At 35.7% G+C, this 17,884-nt stretch overlaps 1 protein-coding gene across 3 annotated transcripts in view; it reads right to left on the bottom strand.

Moving 5' to 3' along the window:
- l1camb (L1 cell adhesion molecule, paralog b) overlaps nt 1-17,884 on the bottom strand; it is a 54,318-nt gene that overhangs the window by 21,967 nt on the left and 14,467 nt on the right. For 2 of the 3 annotated variants that reach the window (XM_048177873.1, XM_048177874.1), the window contains exons 3-9: nt 9,873-9,887; nt 8,968-9,070; nt 8,628-8,797; nt 5,382-5,507; nt 5,112-5,282; nt 3,272-3,386; nt 1,754-1,938 (exon numbers count right to left, since the gene is read on the bottom strand). In XM_048177873.1, the coding sequence (XP_048033830.1) occupies nt 1,754-1,938; nt 3,272-3,386; nt 5,112-5,282; nt 5,382-5,507; nt 8,628-8,797; nt 8,968-9,070; nt 9,873-9,887 (885 nt within the window). The remainder of the gene's footprint in view (nt 1-1,753; nt 1,939-3,271; nt 3,387-5,111; nt 5,283-5,381; nt 5,508-8,627; nt 8,798-8,967; nt 9,071-9,872; nt 9,888-17,884) is intronic. The other variant, XM_048177875.1, reaches the window with a different exon arrangement.

The following is a 17,884-nucleotide window of genomic DNA, read 5'->3' as shown; positions in this document are numbered from 1 at the left end:
TAAATTACACAGTGGTGTGGGAATTCATGACAGCATTGATAAAGCACAACTCCCTCACACCCTCAGCACTCATACATCCCTATATAAGAGCTTTACTACCACTGAACTTTACTGTGGGAATGTCACAGTTCCCTCGTCTCCAGGACTCCATTTCCCATCATCCTCCTGTTTCCACGTATTTTCCAAGTATTTTTTTTGGGGGGGGCCAAGTACCCATGGGTGGGACGCTGCACCTGACCCTCCGTGGCAGCCCGCTGCACCTGACCCGCCGAGGCTGCCCACTGCACCTGACCCGCCATGGCTCATGGACCCGCCCTGGGCGCCCACCCCCCTCCCCGGTGTTACATCTACGGCGCGAGGTCGCGGCTACCGGGAGGGGGCGGTACTGTCACAGTTCCCTCGTCTCCAGGACTCCATTTCCCATCATCCTCCTGTTTCCACACCTGCACTCACTTCCCTCGTCTTCTCCTCCTCATCACGGATTGCCTGCACCTGTTCCTGATTGTCAGTTCACCCTTTATAATGGACTCACTCCCTTCACTCCCTGTCCGTTCTCTGTTGTATTACTGTTGTGTTTATTGTGTTTAGTGTGATCTTCTCCTCCGTTGTATATTAATAAATACCCTTCTACTGTGGATTACCGAGTACTGCCTCTTCCGTCCTGCACTACACGTAACAGGGAACAGAGGCACTTCTCACTGTACTCCTCCTCTAACACCATAATATTTTGGAAGCTGTTAGATCCAAAATGATTGATTTGGTCTCATGAGACCAGAGTATTGATTCCCAGAATCTATATTTTGTAAATATGGGCATTGGAAATGGCTAACTGACTTTATTGTGCTTTGGCTACAGTAGGTAGTTCCAGTGAGAACAACAACCATGCATGTCATTTCTGCATCTTACTTGGTGAGATAAACAGTCACTCTTTTCATAGCTTTTGCTGGCTCTGAGACACTTGCTTGGTATTTCTCCTGCTCTTTGACTAGCAAAAAAATCCCTCATCACTAAATGAAAGCTTAAAATGAAGGCCTGATTATTTCAGCGGCCTTGTCACCAGTCCATTGTTTTTGAATTTCTGTGTTACTTTTGCTATATTTTCACACTTAAAACAATGATTTGGTAATCCTCCTGTACCACTGTCCTCTTCTGTGCTAAGAAATAAGTCTACTGACAGTTCTCTCCCATGTGGTTCCATTGTTGTCAGCATTAAATCTGAGAATGATTCAGTGGGCTATACTGTATAACACTTTTAATTGTCAAGAAATTACTTCTCTTTAAATGATTTGGTTCAACATACTTACCTGTTGATCAAACATTGCCTTAAACTTACACCAGAAACATTTTATTTCATTTTATTTAGTAACTTTTAGGAGGGTGTACTACAACATTTTATCACCTTGATAAGAAAATCTTGCTGAAACATATATCTAAAGAATCCTAACATGTCTTCTAAGTAATTGAGTAATTGCTGACTTTCAGAAGTTTCAGAGGGGCTCTACAGTTTATAATATATATATATATATATATATATATATATATATAGAGTTTGCAGCATATGGACTTTTTGTAAAGCTAAAATTTAAGCGATTACTTTTAGGTTCAAAAATAAGGTGGATAAGGTTAGGGTTAGCTTTAGCTGTTTGTAATTATGCATACAGTAATGTACAGTACTATTAATACTATAGTAATTAGATATCAAATACATATGAAGGACACTGTGAAATAAAGTGTGAGCGTGTGTGTGTCTCACCCTCGACTGTGACAGCGTAGTGATGCGTGACGGAGCCCTGGCTGTTTGTGGCAGTGCAGACGTACTCGCCATCATCAGCCTCCGACACGCTCTCAATCTGCAGCCAGCGGCCGTACTTCAGCATCCTGACACGGCTGGAAGAGAGAGGGCTGTCCATCCGTTCCCACAGCACTTCTGGAGTCGGTCTTAATCAGAGGAAGCAACAGTTGTTAGTTGTCAAAGTGATCCTTAAAGACTTCTTGCAAGTCCAAGTTACGTTGTGACAGATATGAGCCCTAACTACCCTAGATGTGAGCCCTTCCTACCCTTTCCAATGGTAGGAATTGAGATCTGCAAGCTGCATTACTAATAACAATGATAGAAGTAGTTCACAAGAACCATTAATTACTAGTCCAGTCCAACTTTGATGTTGAAGCCTAGCCTGAACATTAAAAAGGTCAGTAAAATTCTGTCCCAAAAAACCCATAAGACTTTTATTCTACTTTGTAACACAAATGAACATGATTTTAATATAAATTTTTTCCCAGTACACATACATAGATCTCATCAAACATGGCCGACGGCAGCTCAAAGGTACTTGCATGATGTGCGAGAACCAGTGAAGTTTCTTCTTCCGTGTCACGCCAGCTTCCTTTCACTCTATGTATGTGCTTTGATAAATGTGAATAAAAGCCTAAATTATAAGTGATCATGTCTGTTCCGCTTGATTTATTTGGATTATTTTTTATGATGCGTTTTTGTACTTTTTGGAGCTTTGTGGATTTTCAATAGATGGACATAAATGAAGAGAGAATATTAAAAGTAGAATAGTAAGAACTTAAAATCATTATTTCTAAGTTTGCACGGCAAACATCAATGACAGCTTAAACTTGTCTGTGCTGTCCAGTGATCATGGTATAAGCAGGATAATCCACAGCTGGCTGTGAGTTAAATCATTTTAACGTGTCCACTGCTTGTCAGGTGGTTATTGTCTGAACGAACATCCAGCATTAAAACCGTCTAATGCACAGCTAGCCGTGGATCATCTGTATAATATTACATATAATATCCACTATACACGAAATGTATTTTTCTATATTTAGTTACCTGTTTATTGTAAATGGGTCTGTTACAGTATATGTTCTGTCATCAAGTCAGTCATTGCACATCGTATACTGCAGTCCATACGTAATGTTTTGACAACAAAGCTTTGACTTTTGAATAACAAAGAGCAGCAGCATGTCGAATTTCCTCCATGTTCATGTGAGCTCAAAACTGACGCATCCTCATACTTCTTTATTCAGACATTTAAAATGTCTGGATACATTAAATGTGTAAACTACAGTAAATATGCTCATTTATGTAATATATATAACATTGCTATAGTCACATAGCAATGTGAGTCATACTACACCAGGAGTCCAGTACAGCAGATCATAAATCAGATTTCAACTGAAGAGAGCCTGCAGTTAATTTTGCAAATGGTGTTTTTTTTTTTTTAATCCAGCGGGCATGATAACAAATTGGCTGAACACTTACAGGCCCTCAGGGATACACTCTAGAGTCAGCGTTTGGCCCCGGAGCACCAGATAAGAGCTGTGGGATCCTGTGGGCTGGAGCAGCTGGGGCCGCCGGTTCTTCGCCACTGAATTTGCTGTGAAAACAGGAGAACACCAGTCAATTAAGTTTTAGTGATTTCTAAAAAATTAAAGCTTTATTTCCATGTGAATTTTTTTTCTGAACAATGTAATTGCATGTGTGTAACCCTCTTTGCTACATGACTAGAGAAATTTCATGTAGATATAAAATACTGTTCAATTTAAGGGTTTTTGGAAGTAAAAATAACAAGTCAGTCACTGTAACAATTTACAGTGAAAAAAATTCCCTGTGTGACACTTTACATTTTATGTTTTTTCATTGAAATAACTTTCTTCTTAGTTTTTTTCTTCAGTTATGTGCATAAGGGTTTTATGTAACATCTCATGTTGTTAAATTCATGTTTATTGTGTTTGATTGATTTTAGTACATCAGTAGGTTGGTTTATTAACATTATATCAGTTAATGAAATCTACTTTTTTTTTTTTTTTTTTTTTTTTTTAAATCTGTAAAACGAATGTTGGACTGGCCATCAGGAGACACAGGACAAAGGCCTGGACCCCCATGAATTCAGAACAAATTTTTTCCTCTCTGTAAATATGTTTCAATAATTTTCAATAGTTCAATAATTAAGATAAAAGCAGTGTTAGGGGTAATACATCATAAGTAACGTGAGTTACATAATCAGATTACTTTTTCAAGTAACTAGAGTAAAATTATGCAATACTTTTAAATTTACAACAAAACATCTGAGTTATGTTTTCAAATAAGTAACGCAAGTTACTTTGTTTTTCCTATTTATTGACTGACAGCTCTTCTGTCCCCATGTTGAGAGGAATCGGGAGTGTAGAGGCGTTGTGTGTGAACATGATGATTATTATAGTTCTAGATGTGAGCATGCATTTATTCATCTCACTTCCACAAAACTGAATCAGTATTCCTCAGAAGGAATAAAAAGGTAAATTAATATGAAGTTACTAAAAACATATTTTAAACAGTTCATGTGAGTACGGTGGTTCTGCCTTAATATTATAAAGCGACAAGAATGCTTTTTGTTGCCACAAAAAAACAAACAAAATAAAGACTTTTCAACAATATCTTGTGATGGCCGATTTCAAAACACTGCTTCAGAGCTTTATGAATCGAATCAGTGGTTCGGAGTTGCCAAAGTCACGTGATAGGAGATCCGAATCACTAATTTGAAACAAAAGATTTGTAAAGCTCAGAAGCATTATTTTGAAATTGGCCATCCTGAGATTGGTGAAAAGCCGTTATTTTGTTTTTTTGGCGCACAAAAAGTATTCTCGTTGCTTTATAATATTAAGGTAGAACCAGTGAACTGTCTGTGAAACCAGTCATAAATGTATTATTATAATCATCTCCTGATAATGCCAGATTAATTTGGTGACAGCGCCATCTATTGGTCGACAATATGATTACATTATAATTTATTCTGCTAATGGCTTTTTTAAAACACTTTGCCCCAATTTATCACTTGAATGCTATTTTCGATCAATTTTTTGCCATTGCAGTGCTTGATCCAGTAACAGCTTGAGGTATTTTTATTATTATTGTTATTGTTTGACAGTTTTCCCCTCTTCCTTGAAATGCATTGTCTTTGTTTTACTCTTTGGATATGCTTCAATTTCCTTCTTTTTGTTCTGCATTGTAAAGCATCCCTGGGTTTTCTTATAGAAATACATCCTTCACATTCACATGCAGAGAGAGCATTGGTTGAGTTATGAAAAGTGCACTAATCACTGGTTGAAGAATGTTCACACACAGGCTGTGACGCTGATGGCGATGGGCTCTTTAGGCAGGATGACGCTGGCCTTGATGTAGTGGGCATTGCAGGTGTAGTCTTCTCTGCTGTCATTGAGTAGTAAGTTGGCAAAGTACAGGTTTCCGTCCAGACTCATGGTCACCCGCTCATTCTGAGGAATGTGGTGCAACTCTGACAAAAAGAAAGAGAGGAATGGGATTCAATTCCATCAATTCAAGTGTCATGCAGGGCAATTTAGTTGGACAGAATTAGATTCAATAGGAAATTTACGAGTGTCCATCCAGTGTATTTTGGGAGCGACAGAGCTCTTCGGGGGGTTACAGTAGAGGACTGTACTTTCTCCCTCCTCAAACTGTCTTCGTTTCTGCTTCTTCTCTTTGGCCAATGTTGGGATGGCTGTGAAATAGACAGCACAACACTTTAATGTATCTATGTATACAATCTTCAGCGTTTATTCAACTCACTATTGATCCAAAGTCCCTGATCCCTGACATGATCCCTGTCATGTCTGTCATTCCACTTTGTAAAGGCCAGTTCACACTGCACCGACGGATGGCAACAGACACTTGACAGGGTTTGTCAGATTAGTGTATTAATCTTGTCACTGTTGAACAACTTTCGTTTCCGCTGATTGACCATGTTGAATTTGCATTTGTCAGGTCTTTGAATGTCTGGGAAGTGACGTACTATAATCTGATGACTGTTGGCATTGATCGGAATCTGTCAGTGCTGTGTGATTTGGCCTTAAGTAATGCTGTCAAGATAACACATATCTCTATTCACTTTAATGACATGCCAGTAGTGACATTTGCCATCATACTCTAGGCAACATTCATGCATATTAGATTAAATTCCAGATGTCTTTTGGAATGCAATACTAGTGTACTGCGTACTGTGCATTATATGCAGTGATAAACACTGTGTAAGTCATATTACGTTTGTCACTACACTATATTGTTATAATTTAAACAAAACCTCATAGTTTTTAGAATTGTCAGTTTCACCACATAAATTAATCATACAAATTAATAACTCAAATTAGTTAATGAATGAATAATTAATAATGTATTATACAACCTCTATATGTATATCCAACTTTGCCCACATACATACTGTACACACTGACGTTAAGTAATATGTATTATGTAACAAATCTCTTGATTGTTTATTGCAAAATGTAAACATTATTATCACCCCGTGATATAGCCTATATTAAAAGTTGGATACATGGTACATCCTACTTTACCTGCTCACACAGAGTACACCCATTCAGTGTATAGCAAATCTCAACTGCTTCATTACAAAAACTGGATCATTATAAAAAAATAAACAATATTATTGCTCAGCGCTAATCTGCTAAATGCTAGTATAAGGCATAAAGGTATTATGAACATCAACATAATGATTTTCTGTAAAGCTGCTTTGAAACATGTGTTATACACTGTCTGAAAAACAAAACAAAAAAATGCTGATCTTATACTTGCACTGTTAGGGGAACAACAGCTTGTCAGTGGCAAAACCCTTATAGGGACATCTTTGTTTGTCAGCTTCGTCTATCAGCCCCTAAAAAAGGTGCATTTTAGTACCTTAGAATTGTAATAGTTATAGGAACTACACAGCAAAATCCCCAGAGTTAAATCAATGCTTCTCAATAAGAACTTCTCTGTATGACAGAAATAAAGTCAATCTGATTAGTAATAAGTGAAGCTGGTAATGCTGTTTCTGGAGTTGTTTAGTCAGATCTTGAGAGATTGAATGTCTTTTATCTTCAGTTGATTTCATTTAAGGCTGTGGGTGAAGTTATAGTTCTTGTGTTTCTCTTTTCTTCAGTGATTCTGCTTGTTAACAGCAGGTGTTCATCACTAATGCCCAATCATCACTTAATTAATTGCTTAATTATCTTATTAACTTTAACTCTGCTTCAGTGTTACTTTAACACTATTTAGAGAGGGACCAAATGTACCAAATGTACAATTTTTTGTTTATTGAACATTTGTATAAAATCAATATCACATTTGCAATTGTGCTCAAATTTGTGACAGCTCTCTTGCTTTTGTTGCTTTATAAGTATAAATATATATATATATATATATATATATATATATATATATATATATCATATGTAATATAAAAATTCAGATCTCATACAAATACTTTTTTTCAACAAAGCAATTTTGTGGGCATTTGTATTAATCCCTCATTAATTTCTTACCCGGCACAACAATATAAATAAATCAATTTAGAAATTATAAGTTACTGATTGCATCTGAAGCAAGAAGTTTTATATCAAACCACATTGATGTGTTAATAAATCAGACAATGCACTGGCAATTTAGTGATATCCCTGCAGTTGTGGTCTTGACCGGTCTTGAAATAAGTCCTCTTAGTCTGAGACCAAGACAAGACTGAGTATAAATGCAGACAAGACCAAGACAAGACCAAGACTTTCAAAAAATGGTCTTAAGACCGGTTTCGAGTACTACAACACTAGCGTTTACCGTGTGGTTGATGCCCAATGTCGCTAGCTGAGCAGAAATACATAATCATGTTTAGCATTGGCCTTCTGCTGCGTGTTTGTGATGCTGCAGACAGTGTTCTCATTCTGGGGGTTATCGCTGCGCTCCCTGCTCTTATGCTAGGCTGCATAAATGGGCAGAACAGAACCATACCGCCAATCCAAACTGTATGATAACTGTCAATCATCTTTGACGATAGTGGTCCTGACAGAACAGTGGTTGTCGCAGTTCGTCCCAACACTCAAGCAGAGATTGCTTGTTTGGACATTGTATTTGTCCGCTCACACACAGTAGGTTTGAATTGGAGGATCGCACACATGCCGATACAGTTGACTTGTTTACATATTGAGCCTTACTATGTATATTTTGTTTGTTGTTATATTACATTGTTGCTTGTCGCTGTTTGGATTTTAATAGACAAATACTTAAGAATCTATGAATAGATCATTATTACAGTGATTATTGTGTTTCTATCATGTTATATGTTTGTGAACAGTTCTTTTAATCCTTAAAGATGGAGAGTTTAGCTTTTCATTTCTTAAACAACCATGTAGGAAGACACATCATGGCCATATTCCAGGATGACAATGTCAAGATTCACCAGGGTTAAAACTGTGAAAGAATGGTTCAGAGAGCATGAAGAATCATTTTCACACATGAATTGGCACCTCTGAGTCCAGACCTTAATTTCATTGAAAGTCTTTGGGATGTGCTGGAGGAGACTTTACAGAGTGCTCACCTCTTTCATTGAAATAACATCACAACATTTATTTCTATCGAGAGGTGCATAATTTTTTGGTCAAGATCTTGTATTGACAATGCAAGAGGTGAGCACTCTGTAAAGTCTACTCCCCCAGGCAGGCCCACATCAGGCCCAGATCCGGCCCACATCTGGTACATGTGGATTACACGCGGACCGGATATGGGCCGGATCTGGGCCGACACTATGTTGCTGTCAGGGCCAGCACATCCCAAGTGCAGTGTTTGAGGACAGACTCACACTCCGTGATCAGGTGCACCAGGTCTGAGACAGCTGTTCCCAGCTCGTTCGCCACATAGCAACGGTACGAGCCCTGATACGATCTCAGATCCTCATCTGGATCCGCTGTCAGGCTTCCAGACTCCAGCAGAACCTCCCCAAACTGGCTGCCATCTTTGACCCAGCGGAAACTGTTTGTTTGAGACAAAAACAGAAAGACCATCTTAAAATGACAGCAAATAAAGACGATTCACAGAACCACAAATTTTATCTGACACACCGGTTCAGTTCTACTGATCTGATGATCTGAATGAGCTGAAGAAGCAGTGGTTTAGAGGTTTCTAGAGAAGCTCACACTTACCTGGGCTTCGGGTTTCCAGTCGCCTCACAGGCCAGATCGATGTCATCCAGAGAGAAAGCGGTTTGAGACTCGGGTTGAGCCGTGATCTTTGGAGCTTCTTTGACTGGGGGGGAATCATTGTTGTAACAGAAAGCATATCAATGTTTTGAGTAAAGGTTTAGTTCTCACCAGCTGTGTGTGAGAGCAACTGTTACTTCTGACAATAAATGCTCTGGAAATATTGAACAACTGTTATATTCTCATTGTGTCCACCTAAAAACTTTGGAATAAAAATAGTAGGGGTGTAACTGTATCCTCATGTCACGATTCGAATACATATCACAATACTGAACTCACAATACGATATTATTGTGATACTCCAAGATATATGGTAAAAGGATAACAAAAAATGTACTGTTGATTAAAATGCTAAATTTGATATTACATTGGGGGTGGAAATGATTAGGCTTGAACTTGATGCTGGTAACCCAACAATCCTGTGGACAATGGTGACACCAGAATAAACATGTTTGCACTCTGTCACTGACTAGATATATTTAAAATAATGTAGACCACTTTTTTACTGAAAACATAAGACATTTGGCATTATCAGGACCCACAGATATCCCCCCATTTCATTAGTATACATTATATTCAACATTATATATAGTGAACTATACACAATACATATTGTCACTTTTCCACAATACGATATTGTTGCATTTTTGTATTGCGATATATTGTGACATGATATATTGTTACAACCCTAACAAATAGTGTTCACTTGTGTCAGTGTGGTTACACAAAATAACATACTGTCACATAGCGCAGGAAAAATCATTGTGTAGAAGCTATGTAAAAACTCTTAAACAGAGACAGAGCCAGAAATAAAGAAGTATGCGTAAAGAGGAAGTCGAAGTACTTACGGTTGCTATATGTGTCTAAAAGAGCAGCAGAAGGAAGTAGGGGATGCAGAGAGAGAGAGAGAGAGAGAGAGAGAGACAACCGGGTTAGACAGAGTCATGCACAAGCACTGTGAGGCCTGTGAGGCACTTCTATCGATGTGAGACGACATCCTACAAAGAAACAGATTTATGTCAAATCAAATGATTCAGTTCATGTGTCTGAGACCACTCCGATCAGCTTACACACATTTAAGACAGAAGGGATCAGGCAGGTTTGATCTCATTAGACAGAAGGAGTTTAGCAGAACAGGAAACAAATAACTAGACAAATTTTTATCAAGATTCGTTGTGACTTTTTGGCTAGCTACACTGAAAAATTGTGTGTTGGATTTACATGATTTGATTATGTACATCAGTTCCACATTAATCAGTTAGGATAAACAAACATAATTTGTTCACATAATTTCTTCATCTCCTCATTAAGTCCCTAGCAAAGCATGCTGGGAACTACAGTTTCAGCAAAAATCATTTCCGAGTACTTGATTGGCTCACATTCGCTCTAAATAATTTAATCTAGTAGATTGCACATTTTAGAGAATTACATTAATCGAAAGCAAAGAAATCAAGTTTTTAAAGTGTGGATGCAAGTTCCTAAAACCCTTCTTTGTTACAGTGTTTTTTATTCGCTTTGGTACTATTTTCACAAGTAAGGTCTACATTTTCAAAACTCTTAGTACAAATTCCAAACTGATCACACTTGTAACACAGCTAGTCATTCTTTCAAAACCTGATCCCATGCTTTCAGTACAGTTATCTATATTTCAGTCAACATAATCATTGTTTCATATAATATATAATGAGAACATTTTTAATCAATGAAACACAACAGTGTGATCTTCTTTCAATTTAGTACTTTTACACTGTAAACCCAAACAGTATAACTAACTTATAATGGAATGAACCTTTTACTCAAAATGTGCCAAAAAGTTTAACTAACTGTTATTTTTGAGTTCATTCAACACCTATCAGAGATTTAAGTTAACCACAGGCTCTACTCGTTCACCAACATGCCCTACAAAACTAACAGAACAGAACCCCCTATAAATCCCAACATAACACAACATTAAACACTAACTTATGTCTCCCTATGTTAATCTTGTGCAAAAACACACAAAATAAAACTTATTTTCAACATTTATTTATACAATTTGACGCAAACCATGCTGTGAATTAGAAATCTGTGGCAATTCTACTCAACCATATTAAGTTCAGCTTAGTGCAATGACATTTTGAGTTCATACAATTTTTTTTTCTATTAAGTAAAATTAACTTTCATTATTATTTGAGTTAAACAAACTCATTACATTTAATTAATTTCACTGTTCGATTTTAGAGTGTATACATTTTACAAATGTATTAAACTGAATGATAAGAGATGCAAATGAAAAGTTTGATAGTAATAGAATTATGAAAGGCAGTTACTGTGAATGAAACATTTATATAGATGAAACACTTATTTTGTGTTGTAAAAAGGATACTTTGTGATTTTGTATATTGTACTAACACAATTGAAAATATGCTAAAAAGTTTAAAAAAAGTGCACTTTAGATGATCTGTTGTGATATTAGTAATTAAGAGTTTTGAAAATGTAATACTTGTGAAAATTGCGGCAAAGCAATTTAAAAAAAGATGTTGATACTTTATTGGTCCAAAAACTACGGAAGACGATTAGGGCCAAGCAATAATAAAAAAATAAAACCATCTCGAGATTATAGTTGTTAAATTTCAAGAAAAAACTTGTTAAATTTCGAGAAAAAAGGCGAGATAAAATGTTGAGAATAAACTCGTTAAATTACGAGAAAAAAATCGTTAAATTTCGAGAAAAAAATCAAGATAAAATGTTGAGAATAAACTTGTTAAATTACGAGAAAAAACTCGTTAAATTTCGAGAAAAAAGTCGAGATAAAATGTTGAGAATAAAGTCATTAAATTATGAGAAAAATCGTTAAATTACGAGAACAAATTCGTTAAATTATGAGAAAAATGTCGTTAAATTTAGAGAAAAAAGTCAAGATAAAATGTTGAGAATAAAGTCATTAAATTATGAGAAAAAAGTCGTTAAATTACGAGAACGAATTCGTTAAATTCGTAATTTAACGACGTTTTTCTCATAATTTAATGACTTTATTTCTCAACATTTTATCTTGACTTTTTTCTCGAAATTTAACGACATTTTTCTCATAATTTAACGAATTTGTTCTCGTAATTTAACGACTTTTTTCTCATAATTTAATGACTTTATTCTCAACATTTTATCTTGACTTTTCTCTTGAAATTTAACAAGTTTTTTCTCGTAATTTAATGAGTTTATTCTCAACATTTTATTTCGACTTTTTTCTCGAAATTTAACGAGTTTTTTCTCGAAATTTAACAACTTTAATCTCGAGATGGTTTTATTTTTTTATTATCGCTTGGCCCTAATCCTCTTCCATAAAAAACAACAACAACAAACAATATCACCATAATGGATATCAGTGTTTGCTTTTGTTGGGCTCTTAATCCTTGACTTCCTATGTTAGATTTTTCTTTGCAGCAATGCATATGATGATCGGCTCGTGTAGTTTGGCATATTTGCAGCAAAGAAAGACATTTAGCTACACTTTACCATTGTAATGAAAATGGTGTAATAACGCAAGCTGATGGTTAAATGATTAATGTACAGAATACAGTAAGCACTGGTTTTGTGTGCATTTTGTATTTATTTTTTATGTTGTTTTATGTTTTACAGTTTTCTTCTTTTAATTAAAATTACTTCGAGTCATGTCATGCACTTCTCCAAAATCTGTAAAAAAAAAAAAAAAAAAAAAAAAAAAGTGACAGTATTGTTTAGATCTCATTTGCGTCACGTCAGCAAATTAGCATTCCAGTTCGGGCTGTGAAGGGGCATGTGATTGGTGTGATCTACTGAACTAATATGCAAATCACTGACGGAGTCGCTGTTTGGAGTCTGAACGAGAGAAGGATCTCGTTCATGAACGAAATGACCGAACTTGTACATCTTGTTCGTGGATGAAAGGTCGGTCATTTAACATGTGAGTCAATAGTTCAGCAATCAGCAGAATGCGGATGCAAAGCGCAGTTATAGGTTGGCTACTGAGCACATACTCTTGTTAATATATTCATATTTAACTTACAGAACTCCATGTTTAACATAATCCCAGATTTATGAATGTGTAAATGTCTGACCAAACAATTAAAATGTAAATTATGCAATTATGCTTTGGTCATCTAAACCACTTTTTAAACTTATTTTATTTCTTTAATGAGTTCTAGATTAGGCACACAATTTAATAAAAAGTTTTTTTCTTTTTTTGGAACAAGTAAATACGTTCACGGGTTAAGTAATATCACCCTAACTGTACTGCGTGACATGGTTAATGGCCATGTCCGTTTTACGGCCATGTCCGGAACTCTTTATTCCGGACATGGCCGTAAAACATTGTCTAGTCTGGATTTGTAAAATGTCCTGCGCTGGCAAACATGAACAGCAACATCTTCAGCAGATCTGATAACAGGGACTCTTATTTCCCATTATTAATCATTTGAATGAATGGGCTTTTGCTTGATTGAGATTCAGACACCGGTCAAAACACGGAAAGGATCGAAGCAGCGCACATATAGGCTACAGTGAAGTTAACGCAAGAATATTGATCAATGCATTTGAAACGACACCACAAATTCACTTCACATTCATATTTCCTACTTTTACATGCACAACATGTAACAATCACTTAAAATACAACACATATTTCAAAGATCCAAAATAGAACGAGGCATCGGTTACAGTAGAGCATTTTGTCGCATTGCGTCTCCCCCTCGTGGGGACATTGATTGTAAAACGCGTTACGTGAAAAATGCTTAACGTGGCTTAATGTCCTAAGACAGAGATATTAACAGACCAAACTCACTAAACATCATAATAAGTAGCTCTCGCCTACTCTGAGCTCGATTGCTATGTCTGAGGTAAACCACGCCCTCCTCATTACCCTACGGACAAAGAAATGTAAAAATACATAAATGTAAAAATAAAGGAATGTAGAAATGAATAAATGTGGAAATGAACAAATATGGAAATAAATAAGTAAATAAATAAATAAATGTTGAAATAAATGAATAAATGTATAAATAAATAAAAGAAAAAATAAATAAATGTGGGAAAAAATTAAATATATATACATAAATAAGGAAATAAATGTATAAATATTTATTTATTTATTTATTTGCTTTTCTATGTATATTTATTTATATATTTATTTATTTTTGCTTTGTTTTTTTTTTTACATTTCTTTGTATATTTATTCATGTATTTATTTATTTTTAATTTTGGCAGACTTGGGATTCCATTTGAGCTCCGGAGCTTGGAGCGATTGGAGTTCAGAGCAGCGGGCTGATCTCGATCACACAACAACATTTCTACACGTGCGCTGAGAAGAAACTGCATGAATTCACAGCAGAATTAATTTCATCGTTGTGAAATTTTGTGAAAAGCGTTCACATTCGTCGCAGAATTCTCTGTTAAACCACAGATATCAGATGAAACGGTGCCGCTGTGGACACTGATTGATCTGATATGATATCTTGGTCTGATATCTGTGGTTTAACAGAGAATTCTGTGACGAATTTAACCTAAATGCTTCTCATAAGATTTCACAGAGATGCTATTAAGTCTGCGGTGAATTCAAGCAGTTTCTTCCCAGCACAAGTGTAATCTGGGAAACCATGAGAAACATTGTGACACTAACAGAAATAACTTGTGGCAGAAATGGTCTAATGTTTTTGAGTGCTTTTAAGTGCTTCACACAACTTTTCCCAGCACTTCAAAGCTTTAAAGTCTGCGTGAACCGGAAGTTGGAAACAACATTTCTCCAGTGCTGTGACGTATTTCCAAGAGAAACGGAATATTGAATAGAGGGCAGAGTTTTACTTTAGCGCTCCTCCTCTCCATCTCTCGCTCATAGCAGACGAACGGTTGCAGGGGAGTGGTTTAAGTGATTTGAACGCAAGCCGTCAAACTGATGTCATCAGAGAAGGGGCACCGTTGCAGAATGGAGGAGCATTTTTAGATTTTTATTAAATATTACGAAGTAGGGGTGTGACGAGACGGGTATCTCACGAGACGAGACGAGACTCGAGATTGAGTTCACGAGACAAGACGAGACAAGATTTTTACGCACTATTTTTAAGAAATCCTCAATGGCGAAATACATGACTAGAAAAAATATTCTGCAGGTGTATTTGAAATGTTTTAACTAATCTTGTAATGAATGTCATTTCAGTTCTACTTTCTGAGTATGAATTATCATATGCAGTAAAAGACAACAATACTCAAGTATTGTAAAAGGTTTTGCCACTAACTCAACTGACTGACTTCTCTTCTGTATGATTTCAGTCTCTTCAGACCTTGCTGTACATGATTTATGAGCTTCTACAACTTTTGACCTCCTAACTGAACTCCTTTCCACAAACTGATCATAGAAATAAAAACAGTATAAATAAAAAATGGTAACACTTTACAATAAGGTCTCATTTATTAACATTAATGTATTAACCAACATCAACTAACAATGAGCAATATATTTGCTACAATATTTATTAATCTTTGTTTATGTTAGTTAATAAAAATAGTCATTCATTGTTAGTTCATGATAGTTCACAGTGCATTAACTAATGTTAACAAATGAAACCTTATTGTTTGTGCTTAATAAGATTAAGAGAAAACTTATTCAATTTTATAGTAACACTTTACAATAAGTGCAACCATAATCGCACCCTCTCAATATTCAAAGTGCAAATAAGACCAACTTTTTCTTTGATACAGAGCTAAGAGATGGTTACAAACACTGGCCAGCCTAAAATAGCTTTCATATTGAGAGCCGCTTTCAAAATGCGGGGTATTGAAATCGCGTTTGAATGCGCGCGCGCGTTTACTTTCACTTTCACTTTCAGCGATCGCGCGTAACTCTGTGAATATGGAGCGGGGGCGACCGCTATCCAACTGAATTAAATGTTTTTTTTTTTATTTAAACACAAAGCAAAAGGACAGTGGAGGCGTAATGTAAACGTAGCAGTGGCATATTCTTTCCTAATCATCCTAACACTCTGTCATGGCAACATCACGAGACTACTTTTCGCCTCGACGAGAAATCTCGTCACACTTTAGTCTCGCGAGATCTCGTGACACGAGATCTCGTCACACCCCTATTACGAAGGCAAACAATTTTTTTGTGTGAATTGACTTGCACGGATGAAATCTTCACCACAAAACTAGTAATTTGAGCTAACAAAATAAATAAGGTCAATTTTTTTTTTTTTTTTTTTTTAAAAAAAAAAAAAAAAAAAAAAAAAAGGTCAATTTTGATTTCATGTGTACTTTAAATATTGCCCAGTTTGAATGTTATTTTTAATGTGATGTCCAAACATTATTTGTTCATACTTCATAGTTTGTCCCCATTTGTAAAACTAAAAGTTTCACGATATAGGAAAGCAAACACCTATTTAGAAATAAAAAAAGAATAAATTACCACTGTAGTAGATGCTGCAGAGAAGCACTTACTGGCTTAGCTATTCGCCATTTCCACACCATAGTATAGGCTATATTTTGATTTGAGTGCTTGAAGCGTCCATTGACAGCAAGTTAATTAACACTTTCAGTGCCCAAAAAGCTACTAAAGACAGTTCATGTGACTGCAGTTGGTTCAACCTTAAAGTTATGAAGTGACGAGAATACTTTGGCGTGCGTCAAAAACAAAAAAAAACAAACAAACAAAAAAAAACTTTATTCAACAATATCTAGTGATGGGCGATTTCAAAACACTGCTTCATAAAAGCTTCACAGCTTTTGAATCAGTGGTTCAGAGTGTGTATCAAACTGCCAAAGTCACGTGATTTCAGTAAATGAGGCTTCGTTACATCATAAGTGTTTTGAAACGTTTAGAAATTTCAATGTTTCACCACTGGGGATGATGATCTCTGTGAAACCATGAAAACATGCTGTAAATATTGCTGCAAATTTTGAGAAATGCTGCCACAAATTCAGTCATTTTAGGCCGCAAAAATCAGAAAAAAGTCCTGCGAAATCCTGGAAGGACTGAATTAAGACACATAAGTCTCTTTTTCGTCGCTTGCTGGCATATTTATGTAATATGAAGAAATGGTCATTGAACGAATCAGTGAACGAATCCATTTTGGTGAATGAACTGAAAATGAATGAATCTCTTTAAAGAATCAAAATTTCCACCACTAGTACATTTAGTTTCACATTCACATATTTAGTTATATTTATATATTTAGAAAGTTTCACATTCACATATTTAGACACACACAGACAATCAACATATGAATCTCAGCGATGGTGATTAAAAAAAAAAAAAAAGCTTCACGCTGCAGTGCATGCTGGGTAAAAGTCCCATCATGCACTGCAGGATGAGTAATTGTCATCACTGTTGAGTACTGTATGGTAAGTGTTCATGTCTAAAAGCCTGAGCAGGCTTCATTATTGAGGCATTGGTGACATTTGTTTAGTAACTCATTTGTTTAATAACTTTTTTTTTTTCTAGCATTTCTGTAGTTGCTGCATCTCAGAATCTTTTGAAAATAGTTGCAAAAATGATAAAAAAGTATACCACCAAATGGTTTTGTATGAAGAAGTGTGAAGCTGCAACCTTATCGCCATTAGAGGAATAATAACTGCTAAAAGCTTGACACAATAACAACACATTTTGCAAGAAACTTTCTGAATGAGGTTTAGAGTCTACACTATAAAAAAGAATTGTTGGTTTTAACTTAAAAAAAGTAAGTTACCTGGTTACCTTAAAATTGAGTTCATTAAAATAAAAAATGAGTTAATACAACAAAGGTAATTGGTTTAATCAACAGAAACTCAAAATATTATGTTATCTGAACCACATTAATTATCTAAGTTGATTTGACAAAAGAAAAAAATGTGATAAATAATTTTTTTTACAGTGTATATG

Source organism: Megalobrama amblycephala, linkage group LG24 (assembly GCF_018812025.1).
Source record: "Megalobrama amblycephala isolate DHTTF-2021 linkage group LG24, ASM1881202v1, whole genome shotgun sequence".
In the NCBI taxonomy this organism is placed as follows: domain Eukaryota; kingdom Metazoa; phylum Chordata; class Actinopteri; order Cypriniformes; family Xenocyprididae; genus Megalobrama; species Megalobrama amblycephala.
Note: the sequence above shows the minus strand (reverse complement) of the source record. Positions and strands in the feature narration are given on the sequence as shown.